Source organism: Megachile rotundata, chromosome 2 (genome assembly GCF_050947335.1).
Source record: "Megachile rotundata isolate GNS110a chromosome 2, iyMegRotu1, whole genome shotgun sequence".
NCBI lineage: Eukaryota > Metazoa > Arthropoda > Insecta > Hymenoptera > Megachilidae > Megachile > Megachile rotundata.
In genome coordinates, this window is record NC_134984.1 from 3,826,769 (window position 1) to 3,853,876 (window position 27,108).

The following is a 27,108-nucleotide window of genomic DNA, read 5'->3' on the forward strand; positions in this document are numbered from 1 at the left end:
TGCTGAAACTTTGACATTATCATTTTTTCATCAAGTGTCACAATTTTAGGCGGTGAGACGATGAAAAAATCGAAAAAAAAAATCGAGCTCTACAGGGTGTTACTTGTAACGCTACTCACGATTTTTCTCCCACTTGCAGCCACCTTACGAAAAAATGTTTAGGACAATATTAGCAGGGTATGAAGTGCACAATAGATATTAGTAAAGCAAATTTTTAAAACAGTTTGTTCTCTTGGCAAAGTCAAGGTCACCTTGGGTTTTTTAAATAGGAACTGTTACGTACGCTGATGATTTTTATTCCTTGGAGATGAATATTCTAGAATAGTCGAAGACCACCACGAAGCGAGAGTTTAGTCTTGCCTAGCTTTCCCAGTTACCAGGGTTTCCTTATTAGGCTTCGCTCGAGAACATCTAACGTCTTCGGACCAACGCAATGAAAATTCGTTAGACGAAAACGTCGCGTTGATTAATTCCCACCGTCTCCACCACTACTCGTTTTCTACCCATTTTTGAGTATAAAAAGGGTTGTGGAGAAGACGCCTCGGACCCAGTAGATTATTAAACGTCGTCTAATACGGAACCTCTGTCCGTGGACCCAGTTAATTCTCGAACGTGGACTAACGAGGAACCTCTGTCACAGTTTAGTTAGAGTCTTTCACGCTGAATTAAAACTAAGTCACTTTTGAGCAAGATCGGGTTAGAGTCCCCTTCGAGCAATATTGATAACCATACAGTACGTATAGTTTACTGTTAGGCATTTTTTTTAAAGTACTTTCGGGCCCCTGTTTCGCTTGTTTTTCGTTAAAACTAGGCAGGATTAGATTCTCGCTTTGTCGGAGTCGAAACATTTTAAACTCAAGTAAAATCAAGTCAAGAACATTTCTTGTAAAAAATCACCTTAACCGACAAATACACATAATCATTTGTAATTCCGGTTTTGGGAAAAGAATATATTTTCAACTTTTATTTTTAAACTTAATTTTTGCCTTTGTCAATTTATAACCAAAGTCCTAACAAACCCACCAGTCGGTATATCTTAGCCGCTCGAGGTATACTGGCATATCTTTGTTACGAGCACAACTACTAACATTTCCTGTGATACCCGGCGTTAGCCATACGTCGGCTAGTTCACATATCATTTTCCTGGGGCACCCGGCGTTAACCATACGTCGGTACATCCCCGCGTCTTGACCAATCCTGTGACCTCCGGCGTTAGCCATACGTCGGCTAGTTCACGATAACCAACCTCCTGGGGCACCCGGCGTTAGCCATACGTCGGCTCATCCCCGCGTCTATTTTCCTTTGGTGCTCAGATTAAGTAACAAACCTGAGTTAGCCTAGTAACATTACCTTGACCAAAATACAGCCCCCAGCCACGCGGCTGTGACCACTCCGGCTCGTAACAGAACATACATTTTTTTTTATTCATAGCTTTAGAGGACATCGAGACGAATTCAAAACATATATTACATGATATTTTTACTAACATATTTCTCGATTTACAGAAGTGGAAATGTGAAGTAAAAGACCGAAATATTACGTAATGGAAGACGACATACATTTTGAACATATAATTAAAGTGTATTTTTCTTACATTCTAGTCGCGTGTTTACATTCAGTAATCTCTTTGGAACCAAATAATGGTTACACTACCAAAGTCAAAAGCTAAGTACTTAACATTTCCACTTCTGTAAATCGAGTAATATGTAAATAAAAATATCATGTAATATATGTTTTGAATTCGTCTCGATGTCCTCTAAAGCTATGAATAAAAAAAAATGTATGTTCTTATTTAAAAAACCCAAGGTGACCTTGACTTTGCCAAGAGAACAAACTGTTTTAAAAATTTGCTTTACTAATATCTATTGTGCACTTCACACCCTGCAAATATTGTCCTAAACATTTTTTCGTCAGGTGGCTGCAAGTGGGAGAAAAATTGTGAGTAGCGTTACAGGTAACACCCTGTATAGCTAAGGGCCACCCTAGTGTACATTCTTTGTAGTGAGTCGAACATAGAAAAAGACAGCAACACAAAAGACAAAGAGGGACTGAGGTTCGGCAAACATAAAAGACTCGTGCGTGATCTATCTTTTAAATTCAAAAATCAAAATTTTTTATTTTTGGTTTTTCGTGAATGAAACTTTGATTATCGTATTCGTCTCGCTTTTCTGATTAAAATGATACCAAACAAAATATAATTAAAATCATAATTACTTGTATAGGAGGAGCCGTTAGGAGGAATTCGTATCTCTGCCGTAAATGTAAAATTTGCCGTAAGTGTGAAAGCCCGAAACTTTTATAGCTTGTTACATGAGTAATTACGATCATAATCATATCGTGTCTGGTGTCATTTTAATCAGAAAAACGAGACAAATACGATGGTAAAAGTTCCATTGAAGAAAAACCAAAAATAAAGAATTTTGATTTTTGAATTTAAAAGACAGAAAACGCACGAGTCTTTCATGTTTGCCGAACGCTTCAATCTTAGGTTTAGGTTTTTTATTTTCTTCTGACGAAGATGGCGTTTTGGCCATAGACTGGCTCATTTCGCCCCGCTTCAACCTTCTTCCTCTCTTTCTTTTCCATTCGCCTTCCTCTTTTATGTTAAAAACTTTAATCACTCGTTACACACGCAATTGTTAACGTAATTTTATTATGTTTGGTGTCATTTTAATCAGGAAAACTAGACAAATACGATAGTAAGAGTTTCATGAAAAAATAGTAAGAAATAAGAAAGTTGAAATCTTTTCCTTTGCTTGCATTAGTATGTGTCTCACCGCTATTTGATTCTCGTCGTTTCGGCGACTGATCGTGTTTCATTCTTGACTGATTTCGAGGGGGATCCCCCCAGTAGTGGGGATAAAATTTTAACATTTACGGAGAGAATACTGTAATCAGGACGTCCTGAACTAGACGTCCTAAACAGGACGTCCTGAAAAACCTTGCGATAAAACGTTTAGACTTGCCGCGCGTTCACGGTAGAGACAATATTAAAGTAGGTATTTTTGACGAGGAGTTGTATTATATTTGTATAAAATTAGTGATAAGATCAATTACTTGTATATAGCAGTTTCGTTTGTGTGTGTCGCGCGTTTCCTTTGTACATAAAATAAACTCGTGTTCGTGTCTAAATTTGTGTAATTACATTGTCATCCTCAGACTTAATTCAGAACAACTTTTAGGCTTAATCCAAAACAATTTTACAGAAATAAATTATACACATTTGTACATAATCTACTGTTTAATGGCAACACATGAATGACTCGCATAAAATAAATGTTAATAGTTTTTTACAGTAATAACTAATTCCCCACCGACAGTTACAAGGTTCCTACTAATAAATAATCTTTCTTCACCATCGATTATATTCCTACCCATAGATTTATTCAGATGTGCCCAAAGCCTTAGGTCTTTTCACATCTTCTTTCTCCTTCTTCGAAATTTTCCCTGTTCAATCCATTTCTCACTTTCTTCCTTCTAAAAGAGCGCCTTCTTCCATTTATATCCACGCATAGAGTGTTCCAAAACTAGATATAATTCAGTAATTAAAAACTGCTCACAAAACCAAATCGATAACTCCTTTACTGTTTTGTAGTATGTAAGCAATTAAAAATTGCAATATCAATTGAAAATTGATATTGAAAATTATGATTGCTTGAAGAACTGACAGCTAATCAATCCATGTTTATGGCTCCAGTATTTAAACAAAGAGGTTCATACAGAAACAAGGATATATATCTAATCCTATCAAAACATTATGCAGGCATTAATCTCAGCCATTCTTTATGGTTTGTAAACAAAGATGTACATAGGAATTATTGACCCAGGACAACATGATATAGATTACATGCTTAGCTGTCGGTTGTTGCGAAGCATGCTGAAAGTCCACATTGTAATTTTCAATTGCTCAAAAACAAAGCTGCAAATTGCAAAGTAGTAAAAGAGTTTTTAATTTATTTTTGTAAGCAGAATCTTTAGTTTTTAGATTACTTTTTGCATATTCTACATATATATAATATATGTATCTACTTGGATCAATGAAAATACTATTTTAAGTAACTTAGATAACATATAGTCTTGAGACTTGACTTAGTATGTTACATTTAATACTATTACTCTTCATATTATAACATTCAACTACTATATTTAATACTATTTAAGATTTTCTAATATAAACTTTATCCAGCAGGAAAGTATTCTAATCAAACTACTGATGCTCTGAATACATTCCTACCAAGCTTACATCTTAAAAGCACAAACAGTGTAAAACACAGCAGTATTGATATTACAATGTGAAGTACAATACTGTTAGCTGTTGTGGAATATATGTAGTCTTAAAAATAACACACGGGTCCGGGACACAGAGCTTAGATATGTATATTGTAAAATGTAAATTCTATACTTTGTAAATAAGTAAGCGTTAACGAGCACAATAAAAATAGTCGTCGGCGCTCGTTAACCCTTTTGCTTCGAGCGCCGCGCCGCTTATAAGCGGCGCGCTCAATATGACTTGTGGGTACGAGTGTCGTGTAACAAAATTAATCATACGTGCTTATACTATTAATCATTACGCATTAATATATTAACTTATTTGCGCATCATAATTAATTCATAATTAAAATATTGTAAATATAGTAAATATTGTAAAATACTGTAGCTTTGTAAGTTATAAAAGTTATAATTGTACGTTATAAACGTTTTCATATCAAAGATCTAAATTATACTCATTATACTGTAGCAAAGATTGCGTTATTCAGCAAAATAGTCATTTAAGACTCAGGAAAACGTATATACAGCAACAACGCGTACTGCACGTATTCGCGGCGCTCACTTCCGTTCAGTTACAGTACTTTGGCGGACTGGACAGCCGAAGCGAAAGGGTTAACAAACATTTAAATTTGCTCGCTCAGTTTACTATGTACACCAGTCGTTGCAATTATATTCATTTATATGTATTCATTTAGTGAAATCTCACCGCTCAGGTACTACAGAGGGTGCTTCACATAAAGTTAGCTACTTAAATATCTCTTTTAATTATGACAATACACAAAATATATTACATACATGCAATTTGAATAGTATAACACAAAGAATACGTCGCAAATATTTTTTCCAAGATTATTTTTTCAAAATTTTCAAGACAATTGATGTTCTTTATACATATACATATAAGTGTCCTTTTGAATATTGCAACTAACATTAAAATACATTCAGACATAAATTAATAATATGACCTCAAAGTAACCTCTGACTACCAAAATTAAAACTAAATATGAAATTTATTTCTTAATGTAAAAATTTAAACGCTATTAGTTGAATTATCAGTTAAATGCTGTTATTTAAAATTTAAATGAATATTATTATTCTTCAATTCCTGAAGAGAAAATCTATTTTGATATAAAAATATTCTTTACAACATATTCTGTTGATATCATTCAAACTGCATATGGACTATTTTTGACATAACTAACGAGACTTTTAAGTGCTTACCTTTGTGTGGATCTGTATATAGATTTTTAAATTTCCTCTTCAAAAAGTTAGAAATTATCAATAAAAAATATCACAACACATTAGAACTAAACCCTATTTAAAAATCGAACTGTTTAAGAACTACATATTGTGAAATAATGTTACAAAGAATTCTTATAATAAATTCACTTCCTTCTTAAGAAGTATGCTCACTTCGCATCTTTCTCTCTAATATCTTTTTAAGCATGTATAACAACTTAGAAACATTTCCTGCCGATTTCAATTTGGGCAAAATTGCCAAAATTGTGAGAAAGTATGTTTCTTAAAATGTATTTCACAGGATTCAAATTTATATAAAGCATGACTTTCAATCTAATAGAATAATTTAAACACTAAACATTATTTTAAAAACGTGCAATTTCGTTAGAAAAAAAAAAGATTTGAAAAGACAGTACCATAAATTTGCTTTCTCTGTCATCAAATTTTGTATAAGAAATAATTTTTTTTAGTATAAACCCTTCATCGTTACTCAAAGAACTCTGTAATGTTTCCAATTTATCTTAAGACATTCATTTAATACTCTTGATAATGTAGTAATGTACTTACATATTTCACTGCTATTAATACTGATATATGACACAATTGAAACATTTTAAAGTTCATAATTTTTTTTCTATAAAGCTCAATAAATTGTTTTCTTAAATGATGAAAAATTATAAACCTTCAAATTGTAAAACTTCTTTGTTTCAGAAATATTTTTCTATTATTTCACCTCTCAAAATTTGGTAAATTAGACATAAATTATAAATACAAGTAATTTCATCACATAAAATCATCCGAGTCATATCCAGTGTTTTCTGTGTTTGATGTCATATTACATGTATCAAACAAGGAATTGTAACTTCTGAAATAGAACAGAATAATATTACTTTTAGCAAATTTAAGAACTAAATACATTAATGTTCACTTGCCTCATTTCTGCTTCTTCTTTTAACCGTTTCTCTTCTGCTTTTTCTTTTTCTTTTTGCTCTCTCAAAAGTTTCTTTTTATCTTCACGTTCAATTCGATCTCGCTTTTCTCTTTCTGCTCTAAAATTGACTTGTTCTACTTTTTTTGTTTTATTTAATCGATTAACAATAGTGTTTATGCGTTTTGCAACATGAATTTTACGAACTTCTTTGTCTTTGTGAAAACCAACTTGACCTACATCCATACCCTGAGTTTTTTTTAAGTTAGACCACATTGTGTATACTACATCAATATCGTTCATTTTATTTCCTTCAATACTATTTGCTTTTACCAATTGTGCAGCATCCTCTAAAACTGCACTGGGTATGTCATCTATTGTTTGCCCCTGAAAATACACCTATATATAAGTACTAATATCTATGTAATAATATGTATTATTGTTATTACAATAATAAAAAGTATTTACAAAATTCAGGCGCAAATATACATGTGCTGATGAGTATTTATCCACATGAAACCAAACATCTTCCGGCCAACCCCATCTTATAAGATCTTCATCTAAAAAATTATATATTTCAAAATGAATTATGTATTATTTAAACATTGTAATACATTTTTATATTATTACTCACTTTCAAATTTATCAATTCCCATAAATAATGTAACTGGTGGTTGTACAACTATAATTTAAAATTATAGACATTATTCTAACCTTATTCATTGTTACAATTTTAGATATTATAGTTTAACTAATACAATTTAATATTGTATTAAAAAATTGCATTAAAAAAAATAATAAGTAAGAATACCTTCACTTGTAAAATAATAAACCATTCTTAGAAAACACGATTTAACTTCGATATTTGATGCAATAATACCCGTTAAACATGTATGCCGACCTACGATAAATCTTCTAACAGACAAATTGCTTTTCTGAACTAATTACTGTATATTTCCGGTTTAAGGTAATAAACAATATCTAGATTTTTGAATGAATGAAAGGGAAAAGACTATATACAATCACATACACCTGTATACGTATACATAAAAATTGAATATGTAATGATATACCAATATTATATTATAAAATTGTTGGTAATACATGATTATTAACAAAAATATGGAATAATAAAACACATATTTTATATAGTATAAATAGAATTTATTATATACATGGATAATTTCAATGTATCAAATTTATTGGACACATTATAATAAGTTTATAATAATTTTATTAGTATAATTAATCAGAAACTATATTATCTCAAATATTTCTAAAAGTTCTTATTTTTTAATAAAATATTAATTTCGTGGTTTTTGATAATAATATTAATTAGTCATATATTGATTTATATGAATGGCATGTTTTTCAGCATGATATGTTTTAATGATTTGATTAAGTATAGGCGAGACTTCTGGGTCACTTAACCACATATTTATAGAAACTGGTGTTTCTAATATAGATAAATACACTAAAAATCAAGTGTAAATTAAGTACCACATTTCTCATATAAAATTTTGTATAATTTACCAAAATTATAAGCAAAATAAATTAATTTTACCAAGTAGCATTTTGGGACTAGTAAGACTCAGTTGAATATGTGAATTGTTCATAATTGCTTTAAAAATTGGACTCTCTGTGTCAAATCCCTCATTTAAATCTTGTAAACTATGTCTTCGTTCCCCAAGTAACCATTCACACTGAAAACAATTTATTATCCTAAATTAAAAATTCTATTGAATTAAAATCAAAGTACTTACAGCATTAATTTGATTGTTTCCAGTAATTTTTAGTGCATTAATGATACCTTTTTCTTCAAATCCCATCTCTAGAAGTGATTGCATTGCTTTAGAATTAGGTTTGAAATCCATCTTTTTATAGAAATGGAAAGATTCAAGTAAAAGATCTACTATGTTGACCAAATTTTCTTGTTTCTTCATACTTGGATTTTCTGTATAATTAGTATTTTATATAAGTATAAATACAACATTTTTCAAATTTATATACTATATATATTAACTTAAAAAAAAAGAAAGAAAGATCATAAATCACGGTATAGCAATATATTGAATTAATACTAAGATGACAATAGTAATCAACTGTTTTCAATAGGAATTCAATTGTTTTTGTTTAATGCTATATTGTTGTATTGAAAACAATATATTTAAAAAATCTAACTATATTTTATATATTTATAATCTAGTAGACAATTTTATTTTCATAACAGTGTCTTTTTGAAAATAAGAAATTTGTGAAGTTAAATAATAATGTTATTCATAGTATTAAAAAAATTAAATAATGATTCCTAGGATAATTCTATATTAAACCTATCAATAGTTAAGTATATTTTTTGTGTTACCAAAAAATTATTGATTATACTATGAATGTGTTTGGAGTCCTTATAATTTCCAAGCAATTACCTGCTTTAAATAATTCAATGCACATCTCTTTTAATGACCTTCTTCTTGTACTGTTAGATAAACTAGATCCTGCAACAACTTTATCATTGTCTTTTTCAATTAAAAAATGTAAATCATCATCATTGTCTGAATCATCTTGATGTTCTATCAACCATTCTAATGCTTCTGATATATTTGATCTAAAATAAAATAAAGAATTTTATACAAAATTGTGTACCTAAATTATTATTAGTGAAAAATATTATGTACTTTCGTAAACAGAGAGCTTTTATGACTCTTTTATGAGAGTAACCCATTTCCATAAGAACTTTTACAGTATTTGGATCAATAGTAGGTTTACATTTTGCTTCTAATTTGTCTTTCAAAATTTCATAGAATTTTTCTATGTTTGAACTATACATTAAAATTTTTGCTGATGCTTTTACAAGAGTTATCAAAATTTTCCGGATTTCATTCTGAAACTATAATATATGTATAATATAAATTTTTGTTATATCAATAAATTCAATAAGAAAAAAATATATATACATATTATATATATTTACATCTACGGAGCAATAAGCAGATGAAATATGTTGATGTGGATTACATATAGGTAAATCATTTGTGGCTTGCATTATTGCTTCTTCACTTGGACCTTTTAAAGTATCTTCAGATAAATTTTCTTTCCTTACTGGACGAATTCTCATCAACATCAATTCATCTGTAACAAATAAAATTCCTTTTATTACTTTTATCTATATGTAAATGAAATATAAAATGTATAATTAAAATTTTACCGTGTTCATTAATTTCTTCATCATTTACACTATTAGTATCTACAAGTTGTTTAAACTTAGATGAATGAATTAAACGGAATTGAGATGATGTTTTTGCTATATCATTACCATAGAAATGTTTTATTACAATTATTTTGATTTTCTCTATAGTAAAATCTGCATTTACAGTAACATCTGTAATATTTCCTTCAAGACTGCATAAATAAATAATAATCATCTATTAACAGTTAAAAAAATTCAGTGTAAAATTTGTAATATTTAAGTATACCTTATAACATTAACTGAGAAATTTTTTGGCGATGTTGATGTTGCCAAAAGCATGCTGCAGTAATTTTTAAAACTATATATTTTAATATTTAAGTATTAAAACTTATTTTTTAGTTATCCTTGTTAAAATTTTCAGTTGAGTGTTGAAATGTCACATTGGTAATTTTACAAGATAAATGTTATATGTAAATTCTTGCCTATAATACAAAAAATTTTCTTGGAAAGACTATTTGAATTGCATATATTTTAGAACTTCAATTTTCTTAATAAATAGATAAGGTTAAATACAAACCAACAATATATTTTGAAATAAAACATAGTACATACTAATCAGTACCAATAGTACCCAATTCACGTATTATATATGTACTATGTTTTAGCTTATACAGTATAATACGCTTTCGACTCAGTTAGTCATATACATAGTGGATAAAAATGTATATACAAGAAAAATTGATAATTTAAAAGGTATATAAAATAAATGATCACGAAGTATATACGCTCGGAATTACAAACATCACAATACACATGCGTGTTACAAAGAATGTTTGAACCAATTAAAGTCGACATGCGCAAAACGAACGAAAACTGGGAAATATTGCAGTTTTAGCGAATCGACCATAGTAATAGTACTGTATTTTTCATAGACTACGTTTCCATCGAGAGTCCAAATCAGGTCAGAGTCGGGTTAGAGTCGGGTTGGGGTCAGCGCTTGTACGGTGGAAACGCCAAAGGTTTAGTTGAACTCTACCCTACAAAATTTTAGGGTAGCGTTCAGTTGAGGTTCGGTGGAAACGACAAGAGTCGAGTTCATGTTGCCAACATAACAAATCCAAATTGCATTGTGTATCACGTGCTGTATTAATTGGTGTAGAAGAGGTTATTATTACTTTTTGTCGGTGATCTTGTAATCTGAGAAATAATTTTTGTATGTTATTTTGATATTGTAAAATTAATATTGCTCAGCTTTACATGTCACAATATGGCAGTTGATTTTGTGCAGTTGGTAATGTTCAACCCAACTCCAACCCCAACGTAACTCTGATCCGATGGAAACAGGCAAGGCAACATAACTCTAACCCGACTCTGACCCGATTTGGACCCTCGATGGAAACGTAGTCTATGTTGCGGCACAGTATAAGAATGCTTTCTTATACTGTGGTTGCGGTATGATGTGTCGTAAACCACGTGCAGCGAAATGTAAATATAATTTATGAAAATAATGTTGGATAATATGTTTAAACAGTAACCATGTGTTTGTAAATTTAATTTTACTAAAATTATATTTTAAATGTCATTGGTTACATTGTATTAATATAAATTTTACATTTATACAAAACGTTAAACATTTTAGATTTTAAGTAATAAATATCTAAAGTGCAAGTTAAGTACAAATATGAGTACCCAGAAAGGAAATTCCAGCCGATCAAGGCCACAAAAGTATCAAAACAAAAGCGCTTTTAAAAATAATCTGTATGATAAATCAAACAAGACAAAGCTTATTAATAAAATTGAAGTTTTAAATGTGTGTGAAAGATGTAAAAAAATAATTGAATGGAAAATTAAATATAAGAAATATAAGCCATTAAAAACCTTATCAAAATGCATAAAATGTGAACAGAAAACAATAAGTAATGCTTATCATAAAATATGTTTACCTTGTGCTAATCAATTAGAAGTTTGCCCAAAATGTGGTGAAAAAGGTAATATTGTTGAGGGAAAATCAAGTAAAGAAACCCTTAAGTTGGATGCAGAGTTACAAAATATTCTCAAAGGATTATCTGAACGAAAACGCAGAACATTTATACGTTATATGAATCAGCAAGGTAATGTTCATTCCATTTAGTATTATAAAGGGTATTGCGGTTAAAGCATGTAACCTCTAGATTATAAGTTCTCTATACCAAAAGAAATCAAAAAGTTTGTTACTATTGTACAATTTGTAACTTCATTTTTTAGGTATAAACAATTGAAAATTTATTATTTCATGTGTATGTGTGTACATGTTTGTATATGCATTTTCCTATATCCACATATCAGGAATACCTAATTTTTAATAGCTTATAGCTTGGAAATGAAATTGCAATTTACAAAATGACAAAGGATTTTTTTATTTCTTTTGGTATGAAGAGCTTACAACCTGGACATTACACACTTTAATTGGGTTACTCTGTATATGTAGTGTATACTGGATTTTATTGGACAAACTTGGGAAATATATTCTACAAGTGAAAATATGCAAAAAAGTGTTATTTGAAGTTTGCTTAGAAATGCTTTAGTACACAGTTATAAAAAAATAAAGTTAAAATTAATAACAGCCGATTTTAGTTTAATGAACATTGTAAAGTCGAACATGTTCATATTATTTGTTTATTCATATCATGTTGTTAGTGTTAATGACCAATTAGATCAAAAATATAATACAGAAGGAAAATGCCTAGAGTGTTTTCAAATGAGAAATACACTAATATTTATTTCATGTATAAATTTTATGACAGAAACTTTTTAGCTGGTATAAGAGAGTATGAATGTAGATTTCCTGGAAGAAGAGTATTTCATCCCTTTGTATTTGTTAATACACATTGGCAATTCTAGAATTTTGGGTTTATTTAGATATAGGAATGAATATCATGATGTTCAATTAACGATAGGACAGCAATGATGAATGGAAAGATCCTAAATTTGTTTGATAATACTCCCATGCAAAATATTCAACGAGCATATCATTGTACACCTGTTTATGATTTACAACCATCTGATTATACTGGAAACAAGTTGAATTTTGTGACTGGTATGTAAATGTAAAACATATGGATGAATTTGTCCCATTAAGGATATTATGGACAGATGAAGCAACTTTTACAAGACAGGGCATATTCAATTTTCATATCAATCATGTATGGGCCCACAATAATCCATATTTTATGTGACAAAGAAATTTTCAACACAATTTTCAATGTAATATTTAGATGAGTATGCTTATTGAACAGCTTATTGGCTCTTTCTTTCTGCCTGAGAGAGATTGAATGGGCTGCTTTTTCAAAGATTCTTATTTAATGATTTACCAATTTTGATGGGAGACAGGCCGCTAATGCTTCGACAAAACAGTTTGATACAGTTTGATGGTTGTCCATCACATTATGCAAGACCAGCTAGAAATTGGTTAAATGAAAATTATGATGACAGGTAGATTGGTAGAGGAGGGCCAGTTTTATGGTGTTCAAAATCCCTCGATTTAACTTCTCTTGATTTTTATTTATAGGGAACTGTAAAAAATAGAGCTTACAGTGCAGAAGTTACTTTGTATGAAGAATTAAAGCAATGAATTAATATCTCCATTGCTAAAATGCAACAAAATTGTAAAGAGATTTACTTTGTAATAAGCTCTATAAAAAATCAATGTCAAACTTGTATTTGCATCCAAGGACAACATTTTGAAGTAATGTGCTAAACACTTTGATCTTTCAATATTCAGTAAAGTAAAATTCACTGCTATCAGTTCTAAATATTTATTTATAACTATGTAATAAGGCGCATTTGAGCAAACATCAAATAATATTTTTGTCTTATTTTCACTTGCATATACCCCTCTGGTTTGTTCATTAAAATCCAGGTCATCCTGTATAATAACAGATAATAAAATCGATATTGATCAAATATGATAATCTTACTTTTTAGCTACAAATCATAAAGATGGCTCTATAAAAGGTAAGAGTACGAAAAGTCCAAGCGAAGAAGAAGAACAAGAAAAAATTGAAACTTGTACAGGTACTTACAGAGAAAATTTATTACTGAAATTAAAATCATTAGCAATTACTGAAGATGATAATAATAGCAGTGATTATGATGATAATTCAGATGTATAATTAAATTTAATATAGACATCTATAGCAGAAATTATTTGTATTCAAAGAAGCAACTATAAATATAATATTTTATATTTGTCAAAAAATTTCTTACAAATTTATTCCATAGTCTGCATAAATTATTTAACTTCACTATATTTCTTTTGCAACATTATGTTTTCTACTTTTTATTTTATGAAATTAATTACATGTTCGAAAAATTAAAGCATGGAATACTATCATTTTTAACTATTTATGTGCAATGAATGATGAAATACATTGCAGATATGTGTTTAAAAAGTATCAAACAGAATATAGTATTTTGGTTATCCATCAGAAAGTCTTAAACAGTGGAATCATGGTTTTTTGTTTTATGTAAAAAAGTATTGAGTTATGCCATAATATTATTTTCTTTTATATACATGCATTGTTAATTACGTAAGGATTTACGTTGGAAATGAATAAATATATACAAATATTAGAATTTAATACAGAGTGATGTATTTATTAGCAGACATAAAAAAATTGCTATGAAACATACTATCTTTTTGTTTGTTTGAATTGTTTTATCACTTCATAGAGTGATAAAACTAATAATGAAATGGTATTTAAAGTGTCGACTGCTGTAGCATTCTGCTGTCACGTTTTTTACTGATAGGTGGATTTCAAGAATTAATTATACAAAATTATACATCATACCGAAAATTGGCATTAAATCTTTTCCTTGGATTTTCATCTTCTATTAGATGGTTCTAAGCAACGTAATTTAACTTCATAATTTTTAATGAAAATTGATCTGAGTGAATGTGATTCTATAACAAATATTGTAATATTCCTTCTGTACTACTGATTTTTTTTTATGTAAAAATGGAACTAAATTTTGTTAAATTTAGCGCGCGTTCCTTACAAACTACTCTTACCAACTGTATGTACAACTTAACCTAAGAACTAAAAATAACTGATCTAGGAATTTTCAGAGTTTTGGTTTAGTTTGGTTTGTTCTATTCTTTATTTTAGTTTTAGTTTTAGTTTTTTATTTTCTTCCTGAGAAGATGGCGTTTTGGCCGACATGCCGGCTCATTCCGCCACTACACATATCTCACATCTGTTGCGTCTGCCGTCCGCAGTCTAGGGATTTTGGGATGTGGGTAAGTTAACCCGTGGAGCGCTGAGGCGCTCTGCTCGCGGTGCGTAGAAATAATTGAAACAGGTTTGAATTGAAGAAAAACTAAGTCCAACTATTTATTTAGAAAATTATCAAAGTACTGTTTATAAAGCGAACTGGTGCGTAAGGAATACAAAATTAGTCTGATCGTTCTGCGCTTGGCGGAGGAGATCTTCGGATGATGCGGATCGATGCCCCTTCCTCGCTGGATCCTGGATCCTCCCTCAGGATCATCCCTTGTCCAATGGTGGAGGAGTCCACCCCCGTCCGATGTGGGCCCCTTCTCCTGGCTGTGGTCCACCCTCAGCCGCGTGGTGGTGGAGGCTCCGCCAAGACGCGGGAACGTAACATTGAACATGTGCTTAGAGAAAGCGTGAGACCCAGAGAACGCGAAAACAAAGTCCTTGTACTAGGCGAAAATTTACGACCCTCTTCGAGTGCATGAAAAGACAGGATATTCGTAGGAGATCTTGAAACTTTCAAGAACTGTACGCGACTTAGTCGAAAACAACGAATTCGATACGGTCCCTAATAAATTAATCCCTACAAACATTCAAAGTGAAGCTACGTTTATTCTCTGGATTCCCAAACTTTCCCAAGCATGAACACCCACGTCGAGTGGCTTTAACAATATAAGCTTTGTCTATTGTACATGTTTGCACGCTCAGATAGTTTAAATTTCGCTCTTAATTTATGGTCATCGATATAACAAAGTACAGACGCGCTCTGTAAATATTCTCACGGTCGTGTCGCCATACTACACTGACTATATTCAGGATGATAACAAGTACGCTCGCGTCACAGTGACTACGTTTCCATCGAGGGTCCAAATCGGGTCAGAGTCGGGTTAGAGTTATGTTGCCTTGCCTGTTTCCATCGGATCAGAGTTACGTTGGGGTTGGAGTTGGGTTGAACATTACCAACTGCACAAAATCAACTGCCATATTGTGACATGTAAAGCTGAGCAATATTAATTTTACAATATCAAAATAACATACAAAAATTATTTCTCAGATTACAAGATCACCGACAAAAAGTAATAATAACCTCTTCTACACCAATTAATACAGCACGTGATACACAATGCAATTTGGATTTGTTATGTTGGCAACATGAACTCGACTCTTGTCGTTTCCACCGAACCTCAACTGAACGCTACCCTAAAATTTTGTAGGGTAGAGTTCAACTAAACCTTTGGCGTTTCCACCGTACAAGCGCTGACCCCAACCCGACTCTAACCCGACTCTAACCCGACTCTGACCCGATTTGGACCCTCGATGGAAACGTAGTCATTATAAGAAAGCACAGTAGGCTCACTCCGTGTCGGCACCTTTGATCTCATGACCAAAAGATCGCCATGTTGCTGGTTGTGCGCGAGCTCTAATTTGAAAGACACAAACAGAAAGAAAGAATTTTACTAAATATTTTAAAAGAAAATAAGACTTTAGAGTAATAACTTACTTGATGGGAAGAAAGTTAGAGCTATTGTAATTATATGGTACATAAATTATTGTGTATATTTACAAATAATTAACACCTTTGTGTTTATTTTGTTGTACATATGTATTAATTTATTTTTAATTAAAATACAATTTCATCAAAATCATTGTATAAGAATACAGTTATTATCTCTATATAATAATAAAGCCAAGAAGTTGTCTGGCTGCAGCGAACGTGGTGAGATCCCCTTCCTGACTTTTGTTTACCTTTTGTTTTAGTAGATTCTTCTGCTTCACCACAACAACAATAACAATATTAACAAACAACTACATAATAATACTTACACCACCACACACATTTTTATAATATTCTTCCAAATCCAATATTATTATTTAATAATTATTATCATCATCACCTCGCTACCTACCAGACCACCAAAACTACATTACTGCTAAAGCAAGCAAGCATACACACTTACCAACAACAAACAAGAACAGAGAGTTGGCGGCAAATATTTTTATTTAAATTACATTAATAAATGATAAAGGAGTAATAGATGATTTTCAAAAATTTAAACCTAATCATTGTTGACTTCAGTCAACGACTAATTGGCCTACTAGTATACAATAATTAATAAATACGTTATAAACGACGTTAGAAAAATATAATCTGATAATCATAATATTGACAAATGTGTATCCATCCTTGATCCATCAGTCATGTGATCTAGATGCTGAAGTCTTCTTTTTCTTTCTTAATTTCAGTTGATTAATGTATACCTAAAAATATTTATGAATATTAATTAATTAATATAATGAATAAATAATAAATTCATGCACTTTCCTTTAAAAGCTATAATAAATACAAGATAAGTAACATAATAAACTAACCTTTCTACATCTTTCGGGAATCTAAACAAAGTTTCTTTTATTCCACGTTTTTCACTCGTTGTACTTTGATAGCCTTTTATACAACATCATTTTGCTTCACATTTTATATATATATTTATTTATTTATTTAAAAAAGTAGGTGACAAAAATAACGAGCATATGTGCTATTACCAGCTATTCACAACCGCCATGTTGCTGGTTGTGCGATTCGGTCATGCGCGAGTGACAACTTTTGGGCCACTTTTGGGCAGAGTGAGCCTACTGTGCTTTCTTATACTGTGCTCGCGTTACACATCATTTCAACATACCCTAGCGCCGCCAACCGATTTTCTCCACACACCATTCCAATCCAGCCATCCCCCTGTTCACACTCGGTTTCCTCTCTACTTCCATTTGCTCCGCATTCGAAGCCACAAATTCCTCTTCCCCCCTCCCAACACCTCCCACCCCTGTCTCCTTATGACTATTACACCCTCTATCACATCTACCAATCAACACATCCACACATATCAGTCTATATTCCTTACAATGTAATATAAACTTAGTACAGCCTTTACATAAACATCTAATCGACAAACAGTTGTATATATCACATGTAACTTTGTATAAATACCTTATTTCTACAGAGCTATTGCCCCTCACTTTTATATTGTATATCACAATTTCAAGCCACATTGTTTGATAAAGGCCCCTATCAACCTCAGGGGTTTCGCCTCCCCCATCTCTTTGGTCTCATAGAAATCGCACCCTCTCATCACTTTACATCTGTTCATTCTACTCACAAACTCATTTCTCCTTACAACATATTTATCACATTCCCATAGCAAATGTTCGACATCCTCTATTTTCTCGCACACCTCGCAGTATGGATCTACTACCATAAACTTTCTAAACAGGGATCATTTTAAATTGTAATGGTTTGCCCTTATTCTACTCAGGTTGCAAAGCGTCTTTCTCTTTAGCTCTCCTATCCTCCTGAACCATGGGAAATCCTTCCCCACGTTGTTCCAACTTGCCTCGAAGTACTTCCTACCCTTGTACTCCCCCTTTTTTTTTTTTTTTGGGCCGAAACCACCACCAAGTTGGAGTTCCTTGGTCCGGGTGCGGAGCACTCGCCTTCCGGCATCTCTTCCGTACCCGGCGTAGGGTGGTCAGCTGGGAAATGAAGGTCAGGTTGGGTTAGGCCCCTCTACCTTTCTCAACACGGGCTTGGGACCGGCTATGGCGGTAGCCCCCTGGAAGGGTACGCCCTACATCTGTGGGGACGTAGAAGGGGCCGCCCCCCAGGGGGTGTTAGGCTCGGTTGTATCTCTCTCTAGCTAAGAGATACTAACTAACGGGTGCTACGCACCTCCCCATAACCTCATAGAATCCTGTCAAAGAAAGGGACCTATCCCCGTAAAAGTAACCCGAACACTCGAAAAAAAAGGCCTCATCCCCCTCCTCTGACTACCCCATACCACACAAAAAACTAAGATTATTAAGTTAATTAAAACTTATATAAGTTGGGGGGGGGGGAGTTTGAGTTCCCCCAACTTGATCACCCCACCCCAGTCCTCTCTTACTTGAGGGGAGACAGGGTCTGCTGTCACTGTCACTACTGTCACTAAAGAAAAAACAAAATCTGCTGTCCCAATTGTTTGGACTTGTATTTTAGAAAGTTCGTAAATTGTGAACATTGTAAACTTCACACGTGCAAGCCAGGACGAGGACTTATTGTAGTTAGGAATAATTTATTAGCTTAGGAAAAACATCGCTTAAAAACTAAATGGTTTTAGTGGGCCATAAATTTGGCCATCTGTACTTATTCAGGATGGGTCATGGGGTGCTCTGCTTCAGGGTGAAGTGTTTTGGACTTTCTAGCCGCGCCACTTATGCTGTATCTGAGGGACCAGAGGCGTGCATTTTTTTACGAATCGCGGAAAAGATGATCGCCCTTTTGCTGAACAGGAACGCAAGAAATCACAGAAGTCGCCCCCATTGACAGCCCTCCAAAAAGTTAATAAAAGGACTGTTTTTCGGAAGATAGGACAGAATATCTCAGAATCATTAAGAATCGTACAGAACAATTTAAGAACGTTGTTAACCACGTCGCGCGGACTCGTGACCGAATATCGTACACAGGCGTACTCCTGTCATTCAGCATTTTTTACGAGCGAACTCTCGAACAATTTATAGTTGTTAATTCATTGAAACTTGGTTGTAATTTTTACAAGTTTTTAGTTTTAAATTAAAGAACTTTTACACAGTGCATCTCGATATTTACTTAAAATTTCCGGGTGCACAAACATTGGTCCTTCGAGCCGGATACGAAAAAGAACGAACTTTGAATCAACTGTGCGTGATCAGTGATTATTATCGAACAATCATTATTATTATATTGTGACACAACAAGGATAGTCACTAGAATATAAATCATTTAAGTGTACAATTGGACTTTGCATAATACAAGAACTGAACTGTTTTGAAGGACTGTGACATTTTGTGAACTTTGATTAAATTAGTGAATTTGAATCTTGTGTTGATACGACGAGACACATCAAGTATCAGCATATCCAGCACCTACTCTGTAGACCTATTGGACGAGGATAGAACGCAGCACAGCAGGTAGCAGAAATCAGCAGCCAGCAGCAAGGCCAGCCTGATTTCGCCATCGTAAACTCGGTGAGTCTCCGATTTATTTCCTTTCTTCTCCTATTTTCCTAATCCGCGGCTTGTATTATAAAACTGTATACAATGGAAGCTCTAAAGAAAAAGAGGGCAACAGTCAAATCAGCTTTAACGCGGTTCAACAATTATTTAGACACGTTTACAACACTGTCAGATATTGAGGACTTACAGTCACGTTTAAATAAAGCCATTCCGTTATTGGATAAATTTGAAGCTATACAAGAGGAAATAGATTCATTTGATGAAGTTGATTTAGATGAAACCGTTCGAACGCGTGAAGACTTTGAACGTGAGAAACAGTTACGCGAAGAAGAGGAAATAAAAACTTTCGAAGACAGCTACCATAAGGCAATTGCCAAAGCAAAACGATTTATAAACAGTAGGCAATCCATTTTACCTTCTTCGGGATCGGTATCTCGTAGTGCTACCGAATCGCCCGCACTTCATTCAGAAGCAGGCCCAATAGGGGTTAGTCTTCCAAAATTAGTATTGCCGACTTTTGATGGCACGGTCAGTAATTGGATAAAGTTTCGTGATACATTTAAATCATTAATCCACGAACATACGGGACTGAGTAATATTCAAAAATTTCACTATTTGAATTCAGCATTGACTGGAGATGCTGCTCGCACTATAGAGGCTCTAGGTGTTTCAGAAGCGAATTATTTGTTAGCGTGGGAAGGGTTAAAGTCTCGTTATGAAGATCCGAACACTTTAATTCACCACCATGTTCAAGCACTATTCGAAGCTCCCGTTTTGACACGCGAATCAACATATTCGAAATTGCGTCAGTTGTTAGATAACACGAATAATCACTTACTTGCATTAAGAACGTTAGGAAAGAGAACGGAATACTGGGACCAGCTAATCATTTATTTATTAACATCGAAATTGAATATTTACATGAAACGCGAATGGGGAAGAACATTGGCGAATTCGACAACAGAGCCAACCTTCAAAGAGTTCAGCAATTTTCTAGAAAGGCATATCAAATTTTTGCAAAATTCTGAGACTGATAAAATAAAATTTAATGATGTTAAAATTAAAAAAGTTAATGTACCATCGATTCCCACAAAGTTAAAGCAAGTGAAAACATACACAACAGTCGCGAACAAAAAGGCATGCATTATTTGTAAAGGGACACATCCGATTTACACGTGCGAAGTTTTCAAGAGTATGCCGACGGCCGCTCGTTTGCAGAAAATCAGGGAACATCAGTTATGTTTTAATTGTTTGGGTGATGGTCACAGAAATCGAGAGTGTACCTTCGGACCTTGCCGAAAGTGCGGCAGGAAGCACAATTCTCTGATTCATTTAGACAACCCAAGTGTAAATACCACAGGGTCGTTGCAGGTACAAGTTACAGGTGCTCCCACTGAAGGTTTAAAGCAGGTAGAAAATTCCACGCAACCGAGCGAAGGCACGTCAAGTCCTTCAGAGGTCATAAACCAATCATTAACAGCTCGCGTCATACAAAAAGGGACAAAGGTTACAATGTTATCTACAGCCAAATTATATATTTATGATTGCCGTGGACAAAGGCATGAATGCAGAGCACTTTTGGATTCAGGATCTGAACCGCATATTATGACTACCGCATTATTCAATCGTTTAGGACTTTCAAAAACAAGAAGCAACCTCGCTCTTACGGGTATTGAACAAGGATCAGTACACGTAAATTATGTAGCCACAATGAAAATCGGTTCCCGGACTACTAACTTCTCAGCAACCATCACTTGTGTTGTATTAGACAAAATAAGCAGTAATATTCCCAGTACACATATTAACACAACGGATATACAGATACCAAAGGGTTTGGAATTGGCTGATCCAGATTATAATTGTTCTGGACCAGTAGATTTAATTATAGGTGCTTCATTATTTTTGCGACTCCTCTCAGTAGGGCAAATCTTCATTAAAAATACTGAATTAGTTCTCCATAAAACTGTACTTGGATGGATTATTGCCGGGAATATATGTCTCAATTCTCCGAGGAAATTAATATGTAATTTAGTTAAGAATCAGGATTTAGATAATCAACTTGAACGTTTTTGGAAACTGGAGCATTGTTTTATACCAACTAATTCAACCACAAAAACAAAGGACTATAGTGAACAACATTTTATTCAAAGTACAAAACGAGATGAAACCGGACGTTTCATAGTTAGCATCCCATTTAAGAATAATGTATCAGAATTAGGAGATTCTCTGAAAGGAGCAGAAAAAAGAGTCTATGCCATGGAACGGAAACTATCAAAAAATCCAGAACTCAAGAAACAATATACCGCTTTTATGGAAGAATACGAAGCACTTGGACACATGACTGAAATATCGCCATCGAAGTACACAAATACATCGCATTTTTATTTACCACATCACGCAGTCGTTAAGGAAGACAGTACAACAACCAAGCTACGTGTTGTTTTTGATGGCTCGTCGAAGAGTTCCTCATCATTGTCACTTAACGATGTGCAACACATTGGACCAACAGTACAGGATGACCTTTTTACAATATTGGTACGGTTTAGGAAACATAGTTTTGTATTATCTGCAAACATTGCAAAAATGTACAGGCAGATTTTGGTTAACGAGCGTGATAGAGCATTCCAATTAATTTTATGGCGATCAGACATCAACACGCCAATGAAACATTACGAATTGAATACCGTGACTTATGGCACGGCTTCTGCACTATTTTTAGCAACGCGTTGTTTACAACAACTGAGCGACGAATTAGGGGAAAAGGATCCAATTACAAGTTATGTTATACGTCATGATTTTTATGTGGACGACTTGTTAACTGGCACGGATAGCGTTGATGACGCAATTAGATTAAAAACTAATTTATCGAACACTCTGAGTTCAGCAGGGTTTGAATTAAGGAAATGGGCTAGTAACGACCTTCGCCTTGTAACAGGCAATAAGAACGCCCCCAAGGAGGCAATTCCTTTGTTGGATAAGGACCCCAAAACGTTGGGATTATTTTGGGATCCTGTTACTGATGTACTGAAATACAATGTAAAGTACCTAGATTATAAAAGAATTACCAAACGTACTGTAACGTCGATAATAGCGCAGATATTCGATCCTCTTGGACTTGTTGGTCCAACTGTAATTAAGGCGAAAATCATATTGCAGAAATTATGGGAACTCCGACTTGATTGGGATGAATCTCTGCCTCAGGAGCTACATACATTGTGGCAAAGTATTTATAAGGAATTAAAAAATATTAATAATATAAGCATACAGCGTCATGTTATAGATAAGAACGTTAGTCAATTACAGTTTCATGGATTTTGCGATGCTTCAGAATCGGCATATGGAGCATGTATTTATATTCGGACTCGAACTAGGAATAATAAATTTATAATTCATTTATTATGTGCGAAATCGAGAGTAGCACCATTATTGTCTAATTGTTAAAAACGTAACAGATTATCGCATAAAAAGGGCTGACCCTCTTCGAAAACAAATCTCAAATTATTTCTCCGTAAAAAGTAGGAGAAAATTGTATATGTAATAATTATTGCTAAATTGTAATAAACAAAAAATTCCAAAAACACGTATCCCCTATTTTGATCCATATTTTTAGTATACAAAGCTGCAAAAAAATCGAACTGCATTTATGGTGAAAAATTGAAAAAAAAGTGCATTTTTTTAATATATTATTTAAATAAATAATTTCTCCCGAAATTTTTGACACTAACTAAATTCCTGACTAAAAACTACACAATTTAAAACAAATTTACCTTCCTACTCCCTCTAGTTTCCGAGATATTAAAGAAAATGTGTTTTTAACCCCCAACTTTGAGGGCTATTTTCACCCCCTCAACATGGATGTCCGCAGATATAAAAAAATACGTGTCAAATGATTTTTAAAAAGCTACAACATATGTCAATTTCATTAAAATCCGCGTGTGACACCTTGGTGATGTCCCTTGTCAGTCAACTTTAAGTCTTTTAATCGTCTTTGGTTTATTTTATATATGCACGTCACCCTATACCCTTTCTTTACAGTTTTCCTACGTACTTCTAACAACACTCTCACTGTCAGCAGCCTATGTCTCACTATCATTGTTGCACCTTCCTCTTTCACTTTCCCTTGATCCACCTTTTCCATTTTCCCTTCTGCTTCTATTCTCTTCTTCTTTTGCACAATTAGCCTTATCCATTCACCACTTTTCCTCAATCTCTGTCTCGAAGTCCTTAGACCCTCGTGCCTCCTTTTCTTCATTTCTGACTGTTCACCCTTGCCCCTTCGTCCTCCTTTTCCAGCCCTCCTATATTTGATCTTCCAGCCCCTTTCGGATCGTTACCAGCTGTCGGGGTGCCTTCCTCTCTCCTTGCCTTGAATTCTCTCATTATTCTTTCCGCCTTCTCTCTATCCTTCCTGGCTTTCTCATCCCATAAAATCCACCCTTCTGGGTTGCCCTCTCTTCTTCTCCTTTCCAGAGCTTTTTCGTGTTCCCTGGATGCCTTGCGTCTTACTCTCTGGCTCGTTTTTTCATCTACGTAATACAAAAAGGGGGGAGTTACAACAGCCTTCCAGTCCTCTTCTTCCTCTATCGTATCCTTTTCCTGGACTCTTTGCCTCCCTTCTTGAATGGCCTGAGCCACCCTTCCCTCTATGTTTTTTTCTCTCAGGAACGCAATTAATTCATCGATGAGTCTTTCTTCTTCCTTCTTCTTCCTTTCTTCCATCCTCTTCTTCCTTTCCTCTTCCTGTCTGATCTCCCTTCTCCTCTCCTTCTCCTGCTCCTTAGCTAATTTCTCCAAATTCCCCTGTTCTTTGGGGCTGCTCGACCCCTCACCTGCCATCTCATGTGGAAACGGGATCCTCTCCAGTGTTTTATGTCTGTCCACCTGTTTTTCCTTCGCCCTTTCCACTTTGTCTTTACAGTCAAGACAAATATATCTATTATTCGTCAAGACCAAGTCTGTCCGTGAATTATAGCAGGCTGGTCTTCCCCCATTCTTCACCTGAGTCCAACCCTCTGCTCCCTCCTCCTCTTCATTCCTACCTTCCTCCATTCCTGCAGGAATCATACGGCCCTCTTTTGACTTTCCCTCAAAGTCCTTCCTGGCCACCTCACTGTAGCTGGCGTTTGGCCTGTTAGGTCCCCTACCCCTTCCTACCTCCTCTCGTCCTCTTCTTATTCTCTCTAATTCCCCCTGTATGGGGATCTCTTTATTCTCCCATATCTCTCTCCTTTCCTTTCTTATTAACGCAGGAAATTCACTCCCTCCATCCCCTGCCATCTCATCAATTCCTCCAACCCTGTCCGGCTCCCTGTCCCCTAAGCTTCTGACAACGATCCCCCTGGCAGTATCAAATTCAACATTTCTGAATGCCATAACTTTTCTTATGGCCGCCTCCAGTTTACACATCTTGCCTTACACATCTTCTCTCACATTGACCATGCTCCCTTTCACCGCAGTTTAAACATCTCCTTTCCACCTCTCGACAGGTGGCTTGCAAATGCCCATATTTCAAACATTTAAAGCATTGCCTTACCGGCTCTACGAAGGGTTCAATTTTAATCCCAACGTGTCCTTGCCCAATCAACAGCCTCGTGGAGAGGATGCTCCCTCTGAATATTATCATAATCGCCCTAAGGGGCTGGAAGACCACTTTACCGTCAATTACTCTTCTCTTCTTCATACGCTCCAAGACGAAGTTCCCTGGGGTTGTCTCCTCTTTCAGCTCCTCGACTGAATCCTCCCATTCGAATATCATACCGCGACGATACTTCATCCTCCTTGGCAAGTACGCTGTTATCTGACTATCTCTCCTCCCGTACTTCTTCAGTAAGAACTTCGCCTCTTCTTTGCTCTTGGTCGTTACCTCCGCTCTGCTGAAACCTGTCATACGAATATTCTTTATTTTGACACCCGCATCTTGGTCAAATCTATATAACTTAATTAGATTGTTTCTCTTAGTCCTATTCTTTCCTCCCGTCTTCAGCACGCAGCACACAACATATTCGTCCCACGTGGCTTCCTCATTGTATAAGTCTATAACCCATTCTCTTTTCTCCCCCCGTCGTTTTTTTTTATTGTTCCTTTTCCCTAACTTCCACGTTTTCTGTGCTACCTACCACCTCCATCCTAAGTGCGTCATAGCTTTCCCTACTTTCTAGATCCTTACATCTATCCTTATCTCCTATAATATTCTCGTTCACATAGTTTATTACGTCAGAAGTATTGTCTTTTTTACCTTCCGCTTTTTCCTTCTCAGCACAAACACTATCTACTGCACTTCCCTTCTCTACTACGTTGTTGTCTACTATACTTTCCACGAGGTAATGGACGCCTTTTTGCGCGTCTTTTTCCAGTACCCCACGCTCTCGCTCTTCTTCTGCCGGCGCTGTTGTAGCCAATCTTACCAACCTTCCTTCCACACGTGACCGCGATTCACTCACTGAGCGTTCCTGATTGGTCACTTCATTTTCTCCTAATGCTACGTCACTTCCTTCCTCTTCTCTTATCCTTCTCTTCTCCTTTCTCCCTTCTTCCTCCTGATGCTCCTCCTCTCCATCCATCTCCCTAGACCTTTTCTTGCATTCCTCTACGTCCATCTTCTCCTCTTCTTTTCCTTTTCCTTCCTTTTCACGCTTTTCTTCTACCTTACACTCCCTTCTTGTCGCATCCAGAACTGCTTTCTCTTCTTCCGCCAAATATTCCAACGCCCATTCCTTGCGTAAACTTGTCAGTAACATCTCCTCAACTTTATTTTCCTCCGGCTTTTCGATCCTATCTTCCTCCAGCTCACTCTCTCCAAAATCCTCAGTTTCTTCCTTCTCAGTACTCATTCTTTTTTTCCATTTTCTTTTCTCCCTGACTCTTCTCGTCCTCTCCTCTCTACTTCTCTCCCCTTCCTCTCGTTCCACTGTTTTGTTCCTGGTTATCGGCCAACCAGCGGACCCCTTTATTCTCATACACTTACCCTAAATCTAGAATCGTCCTTTTGTCCCAACTTTAATCACTACCAACAAAATTACCTAAACCTATCAACTAATTATACTGACTTGTCCAATAATCCACCAATCAAAACCAAAGAAAATAACGAAAAATCACGGAGCACGCTCAGACCACGTCCTATCGCTACGCCGCCATAACCGGAACTCGACCCCTTCGAGGCTCATTCCGCTAATACAAGTTTAGTTTAGTTTCTTTATTTTCTTCACAGGGAA

At 34.5% G+C, this 27,108-nt stretch overlaps 4 protein-coding genes across 19 annotated transcripts in view; 1 reads left to right on the forward strand and 3 right to left on the reverse strand.

Annotated features, from left to right (window-relative positions):
- Positions 1-3,273: 3,273 nt before the first annotated feature.
- LOC143263958 (coiled-coil domain-containing protein 25-like) lies at positions 3,274-7,437 on the reverse strand. Of its 2 annotated transcripts, XR_013041580.1 has the most exons (6): positions 7,248-7,437; positions 7,071-7,118; positions 6,905-6,996; positions 6,441-6,823; positions 6,076-6,373; positions 3,274-3,527 (listed from the first exon to the last, which is right to left on the reverse strand). XR_013041580.1 is itself a non-coding variant. In XM_076542111.1 (5 exons), the coding sequence occupies exons 1-5, from the start codon at positions 7,270-7,272 to the stop codon at positions 6,292-6,294; spliced, it is 630 nt and encodes a 209-aa protein (XP_076398226.1). In that variant the 5' UTR covers positions 7,273-7,437; the 3' UTR covers positions 3,274-6,291. The 2 variants fall into 2 exon arrangements, 1 of the variants encoding a protein (XP_076398226.1); XM_076542111.1 differs by having other exon boundaries at positions 3,274-6,373.
- Positions 7,438-7,616: 179 nt separating this feature from the next.
- Kpc2 (Kip1 ubiquitination-promoting complex subunit 2) lies at positions 7,617-10,671 on the reverse strand. Of its 6 annotated transcripts, none has more exons than XM_012296723.2 (10): positions 10,198-10,440; positions 9,907-10,102; positions 9,747-9,832; positions 9,639-9,677; positions 9,405-9,562; positions 9,109-9,320; positions 8,860-9,038; positions 8,200-8,390; positions 8,001-8,139; positions 7,617-7,910 (listed from the first exon to the last, which is right to left on the reverse strand). In XM_012296723.2, the coding sequence occupies exons 2-10, from the start codon at positions 9,957-9,959 to the stop codon at positions 7,768-7,770; spliced, it is 1,200 nt and encodes a 399-aa protein (XP_012152113.1). In that variant the 5' UTR covers positions 9,960-10,102; positions 10,198-10,440; the 3' UTR covers positions 7,617-7,767. The 6 variants fall into 6 exon arrangements, with proteins under 6 accessions (XP_012152113.1, XP_076398202.1, XP_076398200.1 ...); XM_076542087.1 differs by having other exon boundaries at positions 9,747-9,855; XM_076542085.1 differs by lacking the exon at positions 10,198-10,440 and adding an exon at positions 10,539-10,671 and having other exon boundaries at positions 9,639-9,832.
- Positions 10,672-10,965: 294 nt separating this feature from the next.
- Positions 10,966-27,108, forward strand: part of LOC100878802 (uncharacterized protein C9orf85 homolog) — a 95,559-nt gene continuing 79,416 nt past the window's right edge. For 3 of the 7 annotated variants that reach the window (XM_076542108.1, XM_076542110.1, XM_076542109.1), the window contains exons 1-3: positions 10,966-11,105; positions 11,260-11,731; positions 13,584-13,673. In XM_076542108.1, coding sequence (XP_076398223.1) covers positions 11,302-11,731; positions 13,584-13,673 — 520 coding nt within the window. In that variant the 5' untranslated portion in view covers positions 10,966-11,105; positions 11,260-11,301. Of the gene's footprint in view, positions 11,106-11,259; positions 11,732-13,583; positions 15,839-19,108; positions 19,240-27,108 lie in introns of those variants that run through there. The other 4 variants (XM_076542106.1, XM_076542107.1, XM_076542105.1 and 1 more) reach the window with 4 other exon arrangements.
- On the reverse strand, positions 15,786-25,303 carry LOC143266636 (uncharacterized). Of its 4 annotated transcripts, none has more exons than XM_076542091.1 (3): positions 17,246-25,303; positions 15,963-17,134; positions 15,786-15,838 (listed from the first exon to the last, which is right to left on the reverse strand). In XM_076542091.1, the coding sequence occupies exon 1, from the start codon at positions 25,301-25,303 to the stop codon at positions 24,146-24,148; it is 1,158 nt and encodes a 385-aa protein (XP_076398206.1). In that variant the 3' UTR covers positions 15,786-15,838; positions 15,963-17,134; positions 17,246-24,145. The 4 variants fall into 4 exon arrangements, with proteins under 4 accessions (XP_076398206.1, XP_076398205.1, XP_076398204.1 ...); XM_076542090.1 differs by having other exon boundaries at positions 15,786-15,852; XM_076542089.1 differs by having other exon boundaries at positions 15,914-17,134.